The sequence below is a fragment of the Pseudophryne corroboree genome, chromosome 8 (assembly GCF_028390025.1).
Source record: "Pseudophryne corroboree isolate aPseCor3 chromosome 8, aPseCor3.hap2, whole genome shotgun sequence".
NCBI lineage: Eukaryota > Metazoa > Chordata > Amphibia > Anura > Myobatrachidae > Pseudophryne > Pseudophryne corroboree.
Genome location: NC_086451.1, coordinates 24,049,184 through 24,070,737, shown reverse-complemented (window position 1 = coordinate 24,070,737; position 21,554 = coordinate 24,049,184). Strand labels below are relative to the sequence as shown.

General features: G+C 50.5%; 1 protein-coding gene across 2 annotated transcripts in view; it reads right to left on the bottom strand.

Moving 5' to 3' along the window:
- The window catches only part of LOC134948218 (multidrug and toxin extrusion protein 1-like), a 62,533-nt gene that overhangs the window by 21,367 nt on the left and 19,612 nt on the right, over positions 1 to 21,554 (bottom strand). For both annotated transcript variants that reach the window (XM_063936069.1, XM_063936070.1), the window contains exons 7-12: positions 20,585 to 20,698; positions 19,885 to 19,952; positions 15,993 to 16,101; positions 9,920 to 9,995; positions 9,329 to 9,398; positions 572 to 704 (exon numbers count right to left, since the gene is read on the bottom strand). In XM_063936069.1, coding sequence (XP_063792139.1) covers positions 572 to 704; positions 9,329 to 9,398; positions 9,920 to 9,995; positions 15,993 to 16,101; positions 19,885 to 19,952; positions 20,585 to 20,698 — 570 coding nt within the window. The remainder of the gene's footprint in view (positions 1 to 571; positions 705 to 9,328; positions 9,399 to 9,919; positions 9,996 to 15,992; positions 16,102 to 19,884; positions 19,953 to 20,584; positions 20,699 to 21,554) is intronic.

The window sequence follows — 21,554 nt, the reverse complement described above, 5'->3', positions numbered from 1 at the left end:
AGCCGAGCAAGGCGGGAAGATCCGAGCCTGCTCGGACCCGTGTAAAAAAAAACCCTGAAGTTCGGGCGGGTTCGGATTCAGAGGAACCGAACCCGCTCATCTCTAGCTGTAGTCACTCGGCAACCAGGGCTCGGGAGTGTACAGCGCCGCTGGGGAGAGCTGGAGCTGCAGCAGTGAATGTCTTCTGACATTTACCACCGCTGCTGCCCTTGAAGTCTTCACTTTTTTCTTAGGGCTGCCTGGAGCAGCCCCTCTGTTATGTGCCTGCTAACTGCAGCACCAACTACAAAACTGAGCTCCTGTGCAGGGAGGCAGGGTTATAGAGGAGGCGGCGCTGTGCATTCTGGGAACAGTCAAAGCTTTGAGCCTGTTGGTGCCTCGGATCAAGATCCTACTCTACACCCCCTATGTCTATTCCTTGTGGAGCCCAGTGTACCCCGCAGCAGAAAAATCATGAAAAACGCATGTCGACTTTTTGACCTGTCGGCATTTTAAATGTTGGTAATTTTACCATGTTGGGATTTTGACCGTGGGCGATACAACCATATTAGTGACACAGAAACATACTTACCTATTATGCCGATCTTAGCTGCAAACATCAGTGAGATTCCCACGGGAAGGCCAATGACATAATAACCAACGATATTAAAAATGGCTCCAACCTTCTGCTTTCCAGTGCCACGGAGAATTCCTCCACACGTGGCCTAGAATGACAGATGGTTATATACATAATAGGCTGAAATAAACTGACTACCACACAGATTAGCTCCTCACTACATGACTTCAGTGGCAGGAATCTGCGCTCGGCACAGGTAACTATTCCCAAATGGAAAAAAATAATGTGAAAAACGCATGTCTGCCTTTTTCCACGTTGACTTAGTGACCATGGCCCTCATTCCGAGTTGTTCGCTCGCAAGGCGAATTTAGCAGAGTTACACACGCTAAGCCGCCGCCTACTGGGAGTGAATCTTAGCTTCTTAAAATTGCGAACGATGTATTCGCAATATTGCGATTACAAACTACTTAGCAGTTTCAGAGTAGCTTCAGACTTACTCGGCATCTGCGATCAGTTCAGTGCTTGTCGTTCCTGGTTTGACGTCACAAACACACCCAGCGTTCGCCCAGACACTCCCCCGTTTCTCCAGCCACTCCCGCGTTTTTTCCGGAAACGGTAGCGTTTTTATCCACACGCCTATAAAACGCCGTGTTTCCGCCCAGTAACACCCATTTCCTGTCAATCACACTACGATCGCCGGAGCGAAGAAAAAGCCGTGAGTAAAAATACTATCTTCATAGCAAAATTACTTGGCGCAGTCGCAGTGCGAACATTGCGCATGCGTACTAAGCAGAAAAACGCTGCGATGCGAAGATTATTTCCGAGCGAACGACTCGGAATGAGGGCCCATGTCGGCCTAATAACCGTATCCCGGGTTTGCGCAGGTGCACCCAGCAATGTAATGGTCTCTGTTCCAGGTGTGAGCGACCAGAAACATTTCATATCCAAACAGCTCATAGGGAATCTCTCCTTTACCCGACTGTCAGCACCTGGGCAAGAGACCCGTGGGTATATTTACTAAAATTACATTTTGGAGTTTTAAGGGATTTGGCATTCGATTTCCATTCAATTTGGATTGAAGGGATTTACTAAAGACCAAATCGAATGTCAAATCGATTCTAAAGCCAAATTAGTAAATCTCTTCAATCCATAACTAATGGAAGTCATATGGAAACCGAATGCCAAATCCCTTGAAACTCCAAAATTAAAATTTTAGTGAATATACTCCCTGGTAGCAATAGCAGGAGCTCTGGTCTGTAAATGTACAGTAACTGCCATTTAGGACCAGACTCATCAAAGTTTGGAGAGTGATAAAGGTGAGAGAGAAGAGAAAGACTGCGTAAGGAATATAATATGACAGCAGCAGCATAAACACACCGTCCGGGCTTGCGGAGCGCTGCTCGGTGCATCACTTTGGCCTGGAAGGGGTTAAGGTTTTTGCAGTGGGAGGAATGTAGATGGAGGAACCGGGAGGCTATTGGCTGGATGGTGGATAGGGGCTGTACTGCCATGGATATAGGTTGCTAATCCACCATTCCCTGCCTCTTTCAGTGTCTTCTCGTAAGGCTGCAAGTATTACCATTTCTTTCAGTAATTTACTGTTTCATTTTCCTTCTCTTTTTTGCATTTCTACCTTTCCTATATTCCTAATTCTACATCCTCTCTCCTATTCCTAACTCTTTTATTCCCTGCTGTGCCTCTCCTCTCCCCTGCGTATCCCCCTCAGCCCCCTCCCTCCCTGTATCATGACGGCCCGTTCCCGTCCTGCCCGCAGCGCTGGCCTCCCCGCCCGGCTTTTAGATACCTCTGCTGTCCCACCGGGTCGGGGGAGCCCTGCTGCGGCTGCGGTAAGGGAGACGAGGGCTGTGCGCGGCTGTGCTCGGCCGCCCGCCCGCGCTCCCCCACGTGCGCCCTCTCCATCTCCTTCCCCGCTGCGACCAGCGGCGGTGGACGGAGCGCCGGGGAGCCAGGGATGTGTCAGGCGGCTTGCCAGTGACGGCGTTTTGCCGTCCCTGGCCCCGCCGCTTGTTACAGCGGATGGCCGCACAGAACAGGGTCACGTGGGGCGGGGGACGGAGCTCCCGCCCTGCGGCTCGGCGGCTCTCCCCAGTCCCCAGTGCTGGCCGCACGGGTCACGTGGGGCGGGGGACGGAGCTCCCGCCCGGCGGCTCTCCCCAGTCCCCAGTATAAATAAATCTTGCAGGGGGGCCAGTGGCCGGGTGGGGGGTCGCGCGGCTGCCAGACGCAGGCGGTCCGGCCAGCCAGCGCGTGCTGCAAATCTGCAACACAGCAGGGGGACCCAGATGAGGCATACCCCCTCTGTGCCACTACCCCCTTACCCGTATCAATGCGGGCAGCGCCCGCCCGCGTTGGGGTGGGGCGTCGCCCCCGCTCCGCGCCAGCAAGGGGGACATTACCCGTTGCGGACAGTGCGCTGCCGGTCATACAGGGGCGGGCCACGCCCGCACGCGGTGTGCCTGCCCACCCGACCTCACCTTCCGTGGTGGGGCCCGGGGCGTCTGGCCCTTCCAGGGCACCTGCCTTGGCGAGTAGTCCGACCGTCGCCCGTGGCCACGCGGCTCCTGGCGGACACCGGCCGGGGTCACGCCTGCCGGCAACTCACCCCACTAGGGGTCGACGTGCGCAGGCGGCTCACGAACCAGCACCTCCTCCCCGCATCCAATTGTCTCCTGCCGACGCTTCTGCGGTCAGCTCTCAGTCCGATGTCGCGCCCCCCCCCCCCCCCTTCTAGTGGTGACGACTCTCCGACTTCTCCTACTGTGGCCGACGCTCGGGTCGGTAGACGGTCGAGGCGTCGGCGGTCTACCCGTGGTTTAGCGCAGCCAGACGGTTGTGCCATGATTCCTGAAAGTGAGGGATCCTCCGGGTCCTTGCTCCCGACAGGAAGTTTGCGTACCTCACGTCGGGCTCGTGACTCGTGGTGCGGGTCCTTTATTACTTCGCCTGCCCCTGCAGCTGCACCCTTGGTGGACGCCACCGTCTTGTCCGCCATTTGTGCCGCTGTGGTGTCGGCGGTGGCTCCCTTGTTATCCTCCGTACTGAATCTTCCTCAGACCCCGACTGGTCCAAGGGGAGCGCGGTGACACCCCATAGCGGCTTGGGTACTCGCTCCAGCACCTCTAGCATAGGCAGCAGCGCGGGCAAGATTTCCGGCAAGCGTAGCAGGCGCAGGCGTCGGGGCAAAGATTCCTCCCATGCCTCTACTTCCTCGGAGGGTCTGTCCTCCTTAGATGGTGGCTTGCACAGGGTCAAGCGTCGCAGACGACGTGACCGTCGGTATTCCGCCTCGTCCGCTTCCTAAGTATTGGTGGAATCGGACACCGTGCACTGCGCCAATACGGCGGTACTACGTGGACTCAGGCCCCGGGACCGTATCCGTAAGGGCCAAGGGTGGTCATTTCGAGTTGTTCGCTCTGTAATTTTCTTCGCATCGCAGCGATTTTCCGCTTAGTGCGCATGCGCAATGTTCGCACTGCGACTGCGCCAAGTAAATTTGCTATGCAGTTAGGTATTTTACTCACGGCTTTTTCTTCGCTCCGGCGAACGGAGTGTGATTGACAGGAAGTGGGTGTTTCTGGGCAGAAACAGGCGGTTTTATGGGCGTGTGGGAAAAAACGCTACCGTTTCTGGGACAAACGCGGGAGTGGCTGGAGAAACGGAGGAGTGTCTGGCCGAACGCTGGGTGTGTTTGTGACGTCAAATCAGGAACGACAAGCACTGAACTGATCGCACTGGCAGAGTAAGTCTCGAGCTACTCAGAAACTGCACAGAGATGTCTTTTCGCAATATTGCGAATCTTTCGTTCGCAATTTTACGATGCTAAGATTCACTCCCAGTAGGCGGCGGCTTATCGTGAGTAAATCTGCTAAAAGCGGCTAGCGAGCAACAACTCGGAATGAGGGCCAATATGTGAACATTTTTGCCCTTACCAGCGACGATCGCATAGCCTTGCTTTCGGCTACGAAAAAGGGGCAGGGTAGCGAGGACGCTTTGCGGTCCTATCAGAATTGGGTCCGCTGCATGTGGATCTTGGCGGCGTGTTACCTGGAGACGCGCCCGGATGAACACATGAACGTGGTGCGCTATCAATTTCTCATACACGTGTTGTACCATAAGTACAAAGGATCAGCCTGGCGGCGCTACGACGAGGATTTCCGACGCAAACAACGCGGGCGGCAGACCTTTAACTTTGGTAAAAAAGACGTGGAATTGTGCTCTGAACTGACACAGGGTTCGGCCGGCACGGCCAGACGATGGGCAAAAAGACCTGCCTCTCGTTCTGCCGGCTTTCGCAGAGGCGCAGGGCGCGCGGGGCATGGGAAATGCATCGCTTTTAATAAGGCACAATGCGACTTGGGGGGCCGGTGTCGTTTTTGCCACTCATGTATCAGATGTGGCGGGGGCCACAGGATTAAGGATTGCCCCAGTCCGGGGACCGGGAGTGCTTTTGGCTCGCAGCCCCGACAGAGTCGCGCTCCCGCGGCCACCGGCGCTGGTCACAGCTCCCACCCCGATTAGACTTCGGGCACTCATTCCCTGGCTGCGACGATACCCGCGGTTGGTGGACGTCCAGTTTTTACACTCGGGTTTCGTGTCGGGTTTCCCCTTGCCGATACATGGCCGGGTGGGTCCCGGGGCGGGTACGAACCTGCGTTCGGCTCGGGAGTTTCCGGACGTGCTCCGGCACAAGGTAGACACAGCGGTGGCGCTAGGGAGGATGATAGGCCCTTTCCGGGAAACCCCCTTGCCAGATTTGGTCTTGTCCCCCGTAGGCATAGTGCCCAAAAAGGCCGAGGGCAAATTTCGCCTCATCCAACACCTTTCCTGTCCTATGGGGTCCTCGGTTAATATGCTATCCCTGCTGACCAGTGTAGGGATACCTATCCTTTGATTCGGCCATAGACACCATACGGTCTTTTGGCCCTGGGGCAGTTATGTGTAAGTTGGACATCCAGTCTGCGTTTCGTCTCCTTCCGCTGCACCCTTCCGCCTTCAGGTTTATGGGTTTTAAGCTGGACGATGGCTACTACATAGATCGGTGCCTCCCTATGGGTTGTTCCATCTCTTGCGCCTACTTTGAGAGATTCAGTTCCTTCCTCCACTGGTGTCTCGTGCAGGCAACGGGCGAACGGGGAATTTCTCATTACTTGGACGATTTTCTTTTTATCGGCCCCTCAGACTCCCCTCGCTGCGTCAACTTGCTGCAAAGGGCTCTGGCCCTCTTTGCATGCTTCGGGGTTCCGGTTGCACCAGAAAAGACGGAGGGTCCCTCAGCCTCCTTGGTTTACCTCGGGATTCAGATCGATACGGTCGGTGGTCTCTGTAGGCTTCCTTCGGACAAGGTGTTGCGTTTACGTAACGGCATCCTATATGCGCTGTCCGCGGGCAAGCTCACTCTCAACCAGGCCCAATCCTTATTGGGCCTGTTTAACTTTGCTTGCAAAGTGATCCCCACGGGAAGGGTTTTCTGTAGAAAATTGGAACGGGCTACCGTGGGGGTTAGACGCCCGCATCATTTCCTCAGGTCGTCCCTCGAAATCCGTTGGGATTTAAGCATTTGGGACGTATTTCTCGTTCGTTTCAACGGCATCTGTATTTGGCAGGAGGCGGTCGTGTCTAGCCCGACCCTGGAGCTGTTCACGGACGCCTCCGGCGCTTTCGGGTTCGGCGCTTATTTCGCGGCCCGTTGGTGCACCTCTCCTTGGCCGCAAGGGCCTCACTACGAACATGCTGTTGCTGGAAATTTTTCCTATTCTGGTCGCTTTGGAATTATGGCGCGATGCCCTGCGTAATAAACATGTTGTCTTCTGGTGCGACAATCTGGGCGTGGTTTTTGTCATCAACCGCCAAAAATCCACGTCCTTGCCGGTATTGCGGGTCATTGCGCAGATAGTCTTGTTATGTTTGGTGAACAACATTACGTTGCGAGCCAAGCATGTCCCTGGCGTGCGTAATGAAATTGCAGATGCCCTGTCACGCGGTGATTTGCAGCGATTTAGGCGCTTAGCTCCTGCAGCTCTCCGCCATGGGAAATTATGTCCTGCTTCTGTGTGGCGGGTCATCCACCCGGATTGGAGGCGTTAGCCCACAGGTCATTGGCCCCTGCAACTTTTGCGGCCTATCGTGCCGCCTGGGAGCGGTGGTGTCGCTTCCTCCTGGAGAGAGGCCAATGTGGTAAGACCTCTCATGTTTACTTTTAGACTACATCTGGGTTCTGTACTCCGACGGGATTTCGCGGGCGTCTGTGAACAGGGTTCTGGCAGGTATAACTGACTTTCTGCAGCTGCGGGGGGAAGCGGATTTTACGAAGTCCTTTTTCCTCCGGCGGGTGTTGAAAGGTTGGGCTCGGGCGACTCCGCCCCTCCCGTATACTCGCCAGCCGATCACCGGTGCTTTGCTGAGGCGGATTTTGGGATCCCTACAGAGCTTTTGCTTTTCGGGGATACGAGGTTCGCCTCTACCAGGCGGCCTTTACTATGGCCTTCCATGGTGCGTTCAGGGTGGGTGAGCTGGTGTCCGTCTTTCGGGCTTCTGTCTCGCCCATGCTGGAGGCCCACGTCGTCGTCCGCCCCGACGGTTTATGGTGCAGGATTCAGCGCTCCAAGACTGACGTAGCCGGCAGGGGGCAGTGGGATCGAATGGGTACGGCTCGCACACAGGGCATTTGTCCAGTTTCCGCGGCCCGGGCATATTCGTCCATACGGCCTCCAACACCCACCGGGTGGCTCGTCCATAGCGACGGCTCCCTGTTGACCAGATATCAATTCCGGTCGGTTTTGGGGCGTTGTATTTTGTACCTGGGTCTATCTCCGGCCGACTATGGGACTCACTCTTTCCGCATCGGCGCCGCTTCAGCTGCCGCTGCAGCGGGTTGGTCCGAGGTCGAAGTCCGGGCACTGGGTAGGTGGAGGTCTGGTGCAGTCAGACGCTATATCAGGCCTTTTCCTCCCAGTGCGCCCCTTTGAGGACTAGCCGCTCGTCGCAGTTGCACTTTGTGATTGCGGGGGCCTTGAGGAATTTTTGTTTTATCGTTGGTTTTAATTTCGGCTTTTGCCGGCCTACGAAGTTTTGTTTTCGCCTCAAGTCAAATTGGGCGCCCCCCCCCCAATCCCTCCCCGTTAGGGATGCAGTCAGGTTTCTCATTTACATACCTTATTTATTTCAATTTTAACCTTCGTCACGCCGGTCTGACAGGGTGCATTTGTCGCCGGCTGGCATGCTGATCTTCCTGGAAGACATTATTCACATTCGGTCCCTTTAGATAGTTTTTTCTTTTTTGATAGTCCATTGGGTTTTTCTTTCGTGCTTTCTTAGGTCTCTTTAGTTAGTTTTTCTGTTTTGTTGTGTGGGTTTTTTAGTTCGGTGGCGGTGGCAGGTTGGTAACCTGGCAGTTGGCCGGTTTTTCTGAACGGTTACTTAAATTTAATGATGAGTTCACAGTTAGTCAGTTTGGGTGTACTTAGAGGTAATTTTATATCTTTTAGAATTAGTTTACGGGCATCATTTTGACAAGTGGGTCCATATAATTAGTATAAAACATATGTGGATGGCGGGGCCGGTGGCCCAATTTTTTATCCCGTAGGGGCGGAGTGTACCTCCGTCCCTGCAACCGTTGGTGGACAGGGGTAGTGGCAGAAGGTCGACCCCTGTCCTTGGATTTTGATTTTCGATGTCTGGGATGGAGGCAGGAGGCCGATCCCGGAACATCTGGGGCAGGAGGCTCCCTCACACATATGTTTTTTATTGCTTGTTTTTATGTATTATAATGTTTATCACCCATGTTACGTTTATATTGCTTAACCGTTCTTCTCCCCGCCACCTTTAGTTAGAGAGGGAAGTCTGCATTTTAGTTTTAGTATTTAATAGGCCTCCCTCTCAGTCAGAAAATAAAAGCTGACCCCTTTCACGCCAACTACAGTTGTGGTGTCTTTATTTCATAAGATAAGTGTGCTTGAGTGGCGCGTGGAAGCATCTGACGTGTGAGGTTTATAAGGGTCTATGTACTAAGCTTTGGAGAGAGGTCAAGAGGATGGAGATAAAGTACCAGCCAATCAGCTCCTAACTGCCATGTTACAGGCTGTGTTTGAAAAATTACAGGAGGGTTTCTGGGCAACTGGAACCCCCCCCCCCCATGTTCACCCCTAACAAGCCCTGAAACATGTAGCCATCTGAAGATGGCGTTACTCCACTTTTCTCTACGGGAGATCCGAGATAAGCCAAATGAATCCTCGGGACGGACAGCAAATGTTAATAAATTCCTCTGCTCACAGGGGCTGAAGGCAAACACAGCATAAGCTCTTTGGAGTCCCATAACATTTGGTGAAGCCCCCGCGTGGTGCAATGGAAAGTAGATTTAAAAATAAACATGACCTTGTGGAACCTTTGGGTCAAAGTACAAAAACAATGAGATGAGGGATACAAGGGGCCTTGCAAAGTGATTTTGGGATTTTGGGGTTAATATGACACCGGGTTTCACTCAACCGATACTTACATAATGTTGTTAATTAATCTCTTTTTTGTACGATGCTCAGAAGAAGGCTTCATAATATCGCCTACTTGGATTTTGGACGCTGGAGGATATATATATATATATATATATATATATATATACGCCAGATCTAGGAATATCTTTGCACAAGTAGATGAGGACGGTTTGCAATTGCAGACTGGAACGATACGCGCCTGGATGACCATGGCTGTTGGGGATGTTGCAGTGGAAACCCGATTTGGATATATTAGCGGTGTACTTACCACACATCCATCGAAGAGATGACTTCCGGCATAGACGGGAAGCACGTAGCTGACCAGTCCCACTATAGTCCTGTGGAAAGAGCAGATAGATTCATCTCTAGATGATTGTTACCTAACTTTAAAATATCATCCACCTTATATATTATGAGCTAGATGTAGAGTTGCGTGTAATTGCGTCTCGGTGCAGACGCATGCCTTGAGGTTGCAGTTAGAGTTGCACGTAGCTTGCACTTGTGGCCCCCTGCATCTGGAGAGGTGGAAAGTGACCCCAATCCCAGTGGCAGAACTCCAGCCATTGCAGGGACAGCAGCCACTATTGGGCCAGAGCGGGGGGTCCATCCATCCATCCATGACCTTCTCCTCTGCTGAGCAAATGGGTTTGGGCAGTGTGGCAGAGCACGCCCTCCCTCAAATTTTGGTAAGGGGGCCGAAGGTGTCAAGATCCAAAACCTCAGGCTTGGGAGCAGCTCTGTGACCCATCTGTTTTGTGAATATAGCCCATTATATGAACTCATTTTGTCCACTCATTTAAATGCTTTGGATAATGCTGCTCGTTCCTTTTAAGAAATGGAAACAAAATGGCCGACTTACTGTTCTGAGGTATAAATGTAAGCGATCACGTCCTTCAGGCTGATAAGCAGAATACAGCATACCAGAGCACAGATCTCTGCAACAGTAATCAACAAGGGAGGATTGGGGGTTAACATGTAATTATTAATGTCCATGCAAATCCGTGTCCCCAATATGGAAGAAGACACGGTGATCAATAACTGCAGCTAATCAGATCATTAGAATATTCACACGACACAGCGAGGAGGGGAATGAAGGCAGAATATTCACACGACACAGCGAGGAGGGGAATGGAGGCAGCTGGAAGACACAGACTGAGGGTTATATAGTGTAAGGAGCAGGGTCTCCAGCAGCACAGAGTATATCAGGAGATGAGTGATATGTCAGTGAGGACAGGGCTGCATGTGACGGGGGCAGTGATATGATGTAAGGAGAGGAATGGAGGCAGCAGGAAGCCACAGACTGAGAGTTATATAGTGGGAGGAGCAGGGTCCCCAGCAGCACAGAGTATATCTGGAGATGGGTGATGTGTCCAGTGAGGACAGGGCTGCATGTGACAGGGGCAGTGACATGATGTGAGGATGGGAATGGAGGCAGCAGGAAGCCACAGACTGAGAGTTATATAGTGGGAGGAGCAGGGTCCCCAGCAGCACAGAGTATATCAGGAGATGAGTGATGTGTCAGTGAGGACAGGGCTGCATGTGACAGGGGCAGTGACATGATGTGAGGAGGAGAATGGAGGCAGCAGGAAGCCACAGACTGAGAGTTATATAGTGGGAGGAGCCAGGGCCGGCTCCAGGCATGTTCGACTAGAGCGGCCGCGCGGGGCGCCACTCTTATAGGGCGCCGCACGCTGCGGCCGCCATATTCCTGCCTGGAGCCAGCCTTCAATCTGTGTGTCCCGGCCGCTTGTGTGCGCGCTATGCAGCGCGCTGTGCGGCGCCGGCGTCTGACGTTAGACGCCGGCGCCGCGCAGCGCGCATAGCGCGCAGACAGAATCTTTCATCCGTCCACCCACCCGCCCGCGCCCACAGCAGTACTCCCCCCTCCCGGCTCCCAGCACCGCAGTGTCAGTGACATGTAAGTTAAAATCTGGCACTGTGGGGTCGTTTATGTTTCTGGCACTGTGGGGGCATATCTGCACTGTGGGGGCATTATGTTTCTGGCACTGTGGGGGCATATCTGCACTGTGGGGGCATTATGTTTCTGGCACTGTGGGGGCATATCTGCACTGTGGGGGCATTATGTTTCTGGCACTGTGGGGGCATATCTGCACTGTGGGGGCATTATGTTTCTGGCACTGTGGGGGCATATCTGCACTGTGGGGGCATTATGTTTCTGGCACTGTGGGGGCATATCTGCACTGTGGGGGCATTTATGTTTCTGGCACTGTGGGGGCATATCTGCACTGTGCGGGCATTATGTATCTGACACTGTGGGGGCATATCTGCACTGTGGGGGCATTATGTTTCTGGCACTGTGGGGGCATATCTGCACAGTGGGGGCATTTATGTACTGGCACTGTGGGGGAATATCTGCACTGTGGGGGCATTTATGTTTCTGGCACTGTGGGGGCATATCTGCACTGTGGGGGCATTTATGTTTCTGGCACTGTGGGGGCATATCTGCACTGTGGGGGCATTTATGTTTCTGGCACTGTGGGGGCATATCTGCACTGTGGGGGCATTTATGTTTCTGGCACTGGGGGCATTTATGTATCTGGCACTGTGGGGGCATATCTGCACTGTGGGGGCTTTTATGTTTTGTGGCACGGCGGGCATTTATTTATCTGGCACTGTGGGGGCATTTATGTTTTGTGGCACTGGGGGCATTTATGTATCTGGCACTTATGTATCTGGCACTGTGGGGTCACTGATTTATCTGGCACTGTGGGGGCATTATGTTTCTGGCACTGTGGGGGCATATCTGCACTGTGGGGGCATTATGTTTCTGGCACTGTGGGGGCATATCTGCACTGTGGGGGCATTATGTTTCTGGCACTGTGGAGGCATATCTGCACTGTGGGGGCATTATGTATCTGGCACTGTGGGGGCATATCTGCACTGTGGGGGCATTATGTTTCTGGCACTGTGGGGGCATATCTGCACTGTGGGGGCATTATGTTTCTGGCACTGTGGGGGCATATCTGCACAGTGGGGGCATTATGTTTCTGGCACTGTGGGGGCATATCTGCACTGTGGGGGCATTTATGTTTCTGGCACTGTGGGGGCATATCTGCACTGTGGGGGCATTTATGTTTCTGGCACTGTGGGGGCATATCTGCACTGTGGGGGCATTTATGTTTCTGGCACTGGGGGCATTTATGTATCTGGCACTGTGGGGGCATATCTGCACTGTGGGGGCTTTTATGTTTTGTGGCACGGCGGGCATTTATTTATCTGGCACTGTGGGGGCATTTATATTTTGTGGCACTGGGGGCATTTATGTATCTGGCACTTATGTATCTGGCACTGTGGGGTCACTGATTTATCTGGCACTGTGGAGTCATTGATGCATCTGGCACTGTGGGGGCACTTATGTATCTGGCATTGTAGGGGCATTTATGTATCTGGCACTGGTGGCATATCTGCACTGTGTGGCCATTTATGTATCTGGCACTGCTGGGGGGCATGTCACGTGTAGCTGGCACTGCTGGGGGGTATGTCACGTGTAGCTGGCACTGCTGGGGGGCATGTCACGTGTAGCTGGCACTGCTGGGCGGTATATCATGTAGTGTATCTACTAGGCGTCTGTGGCTAGGCAATGTGTCTAACGTGCGCTGCCTGGCGCAAAGTGTCTAATGTGCTCTGCCTGGCGCAAAGTGTCTAATGTGCTCTGCCTGGCGCAAAGTGTCTATCGTGCTCTGCCTGGCGCAAAGTATCTATCGTGCTCTGCCTGGCGCAAAGTGTCTAACGTGCTCTGCCTGGCGCAAAGTGTATAGGAGGTTCTACCTGGTGCAATGTGTATTAGCTGCACTACTATGTGGTGTAATGCGAATTGCCACTATTCTGTGGTCATGCACCTTCCCCACGAAGCAACGCCCCTAAATTTTTGCTGCACGCCTTCGGCGCGCACTGTCCCTGCTTCAGCATGTGGGTGGAGGAGCACCAAGCATTACAGTATGTACATCATTTTGCCCTCCTTACTTAAAAATGTGCCCTCCTTGTGATCAGCACCCTGCCCTAAAACGTGAACACTATCATGTGTAGCTGGCACTGCTGGGGGGCCTATTGTGTGTAGCTGGCACTGTTGTGGGGCATGTCATGTGTAGCTGGCACTGCTGCGGGGCATGTCATGTGTAGCTGGCACTACACTGGAGACATTGTGTGTAAGGAACACTACTGTGGCTGTTCTGCATAAGGCTGCTAATTGTGTGCATAGAGGGGGTGTGAAAAAAATATATTTATTTATAGTTTAATAATATGAAGTTACGAGGCCACACCCACTTTCCCAGGAGGCCACGCCCACTTTCCCCAAAGCGCGCGCATAGGGGTTGGGAGGCGCTTTTACATTTTCTCGCTCAGGGTGCTAGTAGGCCTGGAGCCGGCCCTGGGAGGAGCAGGGTCCCCAGCAGCACAGAGTATATCAGGAGATGAGTGATGTGTCAGTAAGGACAGGGCTGCATGTGACAGGGGCAGTGACATGATGTGAGGAGGGGAATGGAGGCAGCAGGAAACCACAGACTGAGAGTTATATAGTGGGAGGAGCAGGGTCCCCAGCAGCACAGAGTGTATCAGGAGATGAGTAATGTGTCAGTAAGGACAGGGCTGCATGTGACAGGGGCAGTGACATGATGTGAGGAGGGGAATGGAGGCAGCAGGAAGCCACAGACTGAGAGTTATATAGTGGGAGGAGCAGGGTCCCCAGCAGCACAGAGTATATCAGGAGATGAGTGATGTGTCAGTGAGGACAGGGCTGCATGTGACAGGGGCAGTGACATGATGTGAGGAGGGGAATGGAGGCAGCAGGAAGCCACAGACTGAGAGTTATATAGTGGGAGGAGCAGAGTCCCCAGCAGCACAGAGTGTATCAGGAGATGAGAGATGTGTCAGTGAGGACAGGGCTGCATGTGACAGGGGCAGTGACATGATGTGAGGAGGGGAATGGAGGCAGCAAGAAGCCACAGACTGAGCGTTATATAGTGGGAGGAGCAGAGTCCCCAGCAGCACAGAGTATATTAGGAGATGAGTGATGTGTCAGTGAGGACAGAGCTACATGTGACAGGGACAGTGCATGATGTGAGGAGGGGAATGGAGGCAGCACTAAACTGAAGACATATGAGGAAATGTAATGGAGTGCAGTTTGGTTAAATTGCGCCTTTTCAGTGATTTTTGTTTTGGCAATCTGCAAATCATTTTGAGTATTAGAGCTAAAATCACCTAAAAGCCACCATTTTCACCTGTGACCCACTGCAAATTGCTCTCCCAATTTTTTTGTTTAAAATGAAAAAATATCTATGAACAATTACATTAACCTGCAGGTAACTGCAGAAAACCACAGCTTAGACCTGCTGAAAAAAATGACCACAATAAAGGGGTGATCCGTGCTAAGACACATAAACTAATAAACCGGACTGCTACATGGAGCTTAACCAAGGAAAAAGAGTTACGATTGGAACGCCAACCCACTTTAGAGACAGGCAACCAATCAGGAGTGTTTTTCATTGTGAGCCACAGATGCAGCAGAGCTTAGAGTGGTCAAACGTCTGTATAAAATGGGCGACCCAAACAATAATTTTTGAGCAGATCATACTATAAACACGGAAATTCCTATTCTTATTCAGCAGAATGGATCTACAAAATATATTTCGTTTTTACACAATAGGGATGGGATATATGAGAATGGGTGCACAGGAGAGGTTCTAAAACTATATTTTGTACAACTACCAGTAAAGACATTTAGGGGCCCAAGTAACTGCACCTGGGTCAAACCATGCTCCACTGCAGGTGGGGCAGCCGCAGATGTAACACGTGCAGAGAGTTGGGTGGGGCGGACAAAACTCAAATCTTAGTTTTAGTGTAAAAATAATGCTATCCAGCATGTGTGGACTGCATGCACAAGCAGCCAATATTTACTCTGCATGCAAAAAAGCAAATACATTTATCTACTCCTCTGGCAGTGCACCATGGTTTGCTCCAGGTGCAAAGTTGATGGCTCTTAGTTGCTCTGGATGACTGGTTGCTAATTGTTTCTATAATACTGGGAACCAGCATTTATAAAAGACCCAGCTTGAGCCATTATCTTACCCTGGGTGTACACGAGAACACAGCGTCTATTCACAAAACAATATGCAGCATTTTCAGTACAAATACAGGGGGTAATTCAGAGTTGATTGCAGCAGCAAATTTGTTAGCAGTTGGGCAAAACCATGTACACTGCAGGTGGGGAAGATGTAACATGTGCAGAGCATACTTACCTACTTTCTGGCAGCTCTCTCCAGGAGAGAGCTGCCAGGACGGCTCAATGGAGGGGCTGGGCTGGAAAATTACGAGAGGAGGGGGCGGGGAGGAGGCGGAACGGGGCGTGGCGGAGGAGGGGCAGAGACAGAACGAGGGCGGGGTTACAGAGTTACACCGATAAACCACGCCCCCGCTCTGTAATGCCGCTAAAACCGGCATTTTACAGCAGGGGGCGTGACTATGATGACGCGATTCAACAAGAATCGCGTCATCTACTGTCCGGACCGCCCACTTTACTCTCAAAGTGGGCGGCCGGGCAGGTGGTAACTTAAAAACCGGGAGACTTGTCTGCTCTTCCGTGGGGCCAGGAGGGTCACCCGATTTTCGGGAGCCTCCCGGCCATTCCGGGAGAGTAGGCAAGTATGGTACAGAGAGAGTTAGATTTGGGTGGGGTGTGTTCAAACTGAAATCTAATTTGCAGTGTAAAAATAAAGCAGCCAGTATTTACCCTGCACAGAAACAATATAACCCACCCAAATCTAACTCTCTCTGCACATGTTACATCTGCCCCACCTGCAGTGCACATGGTTTTGCCCAACTGCTAACAAATTTTGCTGCTGCGATCAGGTCTGAATTCCCCCCTCAGATTTCAGGTGATACAACTAATTATTTTTTCTCTTTTAGTAATGTATTACCTGCCATTATCAGGGCAGCAACCATGGACTTCTTGGCTTGGGCAATGTCACCTGCTCCTAACGCCTGTCCTATAAGGACACTGACTGCAATGCTGAAGCCCACCGGCACCTGCAGAACAGGGAAACCTCAACATTATTCTGCTCGATAAGCTGAACCCTTGGGCTGTACCCAACAAATGAGCCAACGTCACCTATCCTGGCTCTTAGGACCTATTTAAAAGAATGACTATGTCTCTGCGCCTTTTTCAGCAATTTCATTGGTACTTCATTAGGCTGAGTAGTAACGAGTGAGGCACCCTGGGGGAGATGCGTCAAAGCTTGGAGAGATGGGGGAGATGCACTAAGCCTCAGAGAGGGGTAAAGCGGAGAGAGATAAAATACCAGCCAATCAGCTCCTCCTGTTATTATTCAAGCACAGCCTGTAACATGGCAGTTGGGAGCTGATTGGCTGGTACTTTATCTCTCTCCAAGCATTAATAAATGCCCCCACTTGTCAGACACAGACCCCAGTCTCCCACAGAATGCTGTGGAATTGCTCGGCCTGTTCTCCTGTCACCAGCAACTACTACTGTATCCCCAGAACTAAGAGTATACAGTAATGACAGCCTGACCTGTCTGCATCTGTATTCACAAAAATGTCACACACCTACTCTTCCGCTTAGATGAAAGCGCAGTTTGTGGGGTTCACATAGTGACTATGGTGACCAATCCCGGGATCGGCGGGAATCCGCCCTGAAATTGGCCAGGAGTCAATCCCGGGATTGGAGCTTCCAATGCCGGAGATTTCGGGATTGGCCACCACCTTACTTTTTTTTTCCTATGCCAGGCAGCGTAGATCTTCCTCAGGAGGCCCGGACGCTGCCTGGCTCCCCCTGCCCCGGCTATGATGTGATGTCAGAGGTCACGCTACACAGTCAGCCGCTCGCCGGCCCTCACCGCCTGCACCGCCCCGCATCTCACCTCCGCTTAGTAAGTGACCCACCCGTCCAGAACAGGGTCAGGTATGGGGGCTGGGCAGTGCGGCGGGTGGGGAATGGGACATTGAAAAGAAACCAATCCCGGGTAACTCGGGAATCCTGGAATTGATGATTTTTCAATCCCGATACCCGGGATTGAAAAAATGGCCCGGGATAGGCCACCCTAATGGTGACGGGGTGTAAAATTTGATATGCACTGGGGGGGTATGGGTCATTAAGTCGACAAGATTTAGGTCGACAGTCATTAGGTCGACCACTATTGGTCAACATGCATTAGGTCGACACGGTCATTAGGTCGACCTGAACACGGTCAACATGGAAAAAGGTCAACATGAGTTTTTGTAAAACTTTTTTTGGTGTCGTTTTTTTCGTATAGTGATGAGGAACCCCAATTAGTGCACCGCGTCCCCTCGCATGGCTCGCTTCGCTCGCCATGCTTCGGGCAAGGTGCCGCGCTCCGCTACCACTGCGGCACAGGTTACCGTTCCCAATCGTAGTCCACGTGGATCGTAAACTATGAAAAAGTTCAAAAAATGAAAGAAAAAAAAGTGAAAAACGCAAGTCGACCTTTTTCCACCTCGACCTAATGACCATGTCGACACTTTGTCCGCGTCGACATAATGCATGTCGACCAATAGTGGTTGACCTAATGACCGACGACCTAAGTCTTGACGACCTAATGACCGTAAGCCGCACTGGGAAGATCATTTTCCGCACATAGAAAAAACTCTCCTCGCGCATTTGTTTTGCACTTTGGTAAATAACCCTAAGTGGCCGTAACGCACAGACGTACAGGAGGAGAAAAACATTTGCTGGCAAAGGATATTGGATATTGGATACGGGATCCGGTCTCTAGGTCGATAGTAACTAGGTTGACCACTATTGGTCGACAGTAACTAGGTCGACAGGGTCTCTAGGTCGACATGTTCTAGGTCGACAGGTCAAAAGGTCGACATGCATTTTTCACGATTTTTTTCTTTTTTTTAACTTTTGCATACTTTTCATACTTAACGATTCACGTGGACTACGATTGGAACGGTAACCTGTGCCGAGCGCAGCGGTAGCCGAGCGAGGCACCTTGCCCGAAGCATGGCGAGCGAAGTGAGGGGACAAGGTGCACTAATTGGGGTTCCCCGTCACTCTACGAAGAAAACGGCACACAAAAAAAAACATTAAAAACTCATGTCGACCTTTTGACCTGTCGACTTAGACACCCTGTCGACCTAGTTACTGTCGACCAATAGTGGTCGACCTATACCACACCCGTCACAGTAAAGAAAATTATTCCACTAAAAACCGTAATAATTAAAGTCAATGAAAAGATTTTCAAAAAGTAATACTGAATAATTTTGATGTTGCCAATTTCTCAATTTTTTCGCCATAAATTGTTGTTATATTGTCTTGAATACAAAGTTATACGCTGTTCTGTGAAAGGTTTTGTTAATGACAACTTTTGACAATTTATGGATAATTTCAGTATTATTTCTGCAGCACCTCAACTAGATTCAACGGGGTAAATTTACGCAATTTCTAAAAACCAGAGAATTGGTGATGTTGCCCATAGCAACCAATAAGATGCTGTCTATCATTTTGTAAAAGGCAATAGAAAAATGATAGACAGCATCTGATTGGTTGCTACAGGCAACATCACCAATTCTCTGTTTTAGAAGTTTTTTCCACACGTTTCATGGCTAATCTGAGGGTCTTATTTGTAAAACGCGTTTCACAACTTATATGTTCTCAATTACTGTAGGGTAGCATTTGGAAACATCATAACGTGTTGCATGACTGATATGTTCTCTGTTACAGTAATATTTGTAGAAATCAGATTCTGTTTCATGACTGATATCGTTTCAGTTAGGGTAAAATTTGTGAACACGTTTCATAAATCATATGTTTCCAGCTAGGGTAACATATGTACAAATGATAACACATTTCCTGTCTGACATCTGTAGAAAGACTAACGCATTTCATGACTAATGTCCTTTCTGTCAGGGTAACATTTGTGAACTCATAACACATTTCATAACTTATATGTTCCAGCTAGAGTAACATATGTACAAATGAGAATCGGTTTTACTCGGTTCTCAAAATGGCATCTTATTGGCTCATGGATGTCATGTGTTTTGGATAGCCAATACAAAAAATCTGGATAAAACCGAACTGGCGTTAATTCTGACGTTAAATCCGAACCCGCTCATCTCTAGTTCCACCTAGGGTAACATATGTACAAATTATAACACATTTCCTGTCTGATAGACTCTACTTTAGGGTAACATCTGTAGAAAACTAACGCATTTCATAACTAATGTCCTTTCTGTTAGGGTAACATTTGTGAACTCATAACACGTTTCATAACTCATATGTTCCAGCTAGGGTAGCATATATAGAAATGAGAACACATTTGCTGTCTGATAGCCTTTACTTTAGGGTAACATCTGTAGAAACACTAACGCATTTCACCACAAATGTCCTTTCTGTTAGGGTAACATTTGTGAACTCATAACACATTTCATAACTCATATGTATCCAGCTAGGGTAGCATATGTACAAATGATAACACATTTGCTGTCTGATAGCCTTTACTTTAGGGTAACATCTGTAGAAACACTAACGCGTTTCACCACAAATGTCCTTTCTGTTAGGGTAACATTTGTGAATTCATAACACGTTTCATAACTCATGATTCCAGCTAGGGTAACATATGTACAAATGATAACACATTTCCTGTCTGAGAGCCTCTCTTTTAGGGTAACATCTGTAGAAAAACTAACGCATTTCATAACTAAAAAAAAAAATGTTTGTTGTGAATGTACAGTCAAAAAAGAAGCTCTGGTGTTCCTATGTAACTTCTATACTGTTAATAGAATAGTGCCAAACAGCCAGACCTGTGGCACGCCTTACTAGGTTTTTACCATGAAGATGAGACTAGCCATCTGGTAAATGATAGACTGAGCCCCAAGATCTTCCACACCGAGTACTCCTAGGGGGCAGAGAAGGGAATTATTGTTAGATACACTTTAGAATATAAGTTTTCAAAACATAAAGGTGCAATTTATGAAATCTGCTAAAACATGGACCCACAGAGCAAATGTCATCTTGTGACTTCTTACAGCTATAATTGTATGATTGCGCATTTCTCTATAGCTAAATACATTGATGTACATGTTACAATAGCTGTAACTGCAGGGATATAGAATCAGTGGGAAGAGCCAGGCGCTATTTGCTGAAAGTGGGACGTGTACATGAATTGACCTTAGATTGCACCCACATAGAAACGCAAGCCTTCACCTTGTAGGTCAAAATATTTAAATGAGCTTCAGGGGGTGGGGACTGCACATTTAGGGGGCGTTCCAAGTTTAGCTGCAGAGACCACCCACTCTTCCACAAAAACATATTTCTACATCCACGTAAGATGTTTACAAGTCCAGACTTGTACAATATATAATACACACTGTGCACTCACGCATTTCGCAATATGTAAATGAGTCTTATTGAGAGACAGTGTCATTAAAAGACACACACAGAGTCACAGAGACAGACAGAATAGCACAGAAAAGACAGAACAACATCACAGAGGGACAGATAAGAATAGCGCTGGTTCTGTTACCTAACCTGATAGTATGATCCCAATTTCAAATGCCCACCATTCAACACAGACCATCAGCATGCTGGGTATTGCAAGCCGGGTGAAAGACCCCCAGTCCTCAAAGCAGGCAGAGGACCAACCTGTGGACAAGGGCAATAAGGTCTCAATCAGTGAATCCAAGACAAGTGATATCACATTGTGACGTTATACGTGTGATTCTGTCGTGTGATCAAAGGCACTGGTAAAAGAGACAACGCAATATGGCCAACTCTGTTCAGTTTTACTATGGGGTCTGTGCACTTTGCTTGGAGAGAAAGAGATATAGGGGTATATTCAATTGGTGTCGAAAAGCTGCCGTCTGTCGAAAAGATGGCAGTTTTTGACTTTTTGAGGTCGAATCGTGATTCGACCTATACAGTCCCCAGCATTTGTATTCGACAAGTCGTGAAATTCGACTTGTTGAATAGTACGTGAATCGGCGATATAGCTGTCGATTCACGTACTGTTGAGGGAAACGGGGCCAAATTAGACAGGATTTGGCCCCGTTTCCGACCATCTAAGTCCGACATAAAAAAATGTCGGACTGAGATGAGAGAGGGGAGAGCCGCGGGCAGACGGGGGACAGCAGCGCCGGAGGAGACGGGAGAGTGGGCACAGCGCAGGAGGAGACGGGCACAGCACCGGAGGAGAAGGGAGAGCGGGCACAGGGGGAGAGCAGGCACAGCGCCGGAGGAGATGGGCACAGCGCCGGAGGAGACGGGAGAGCGGGCACAGGGGGAGAGCAGGCACAGCTGGCACAGTGCCGGAGGAGACGGACACAGCGCCAGAGGAGACGGGAGAGCGGGCACAGCGCCGGAGGAGACGGGAGAGCAGGCGCAGCGGGCACAGCGCCGGAGGAGACGGGCACAGCGGGCACAGCGCCAGAGGAGATGGGAGAGCGGGCACAGGGGGAGAGCAGCGCAGGAGGAGACAAAAGAGCGGGCACAGGGGGAGAGC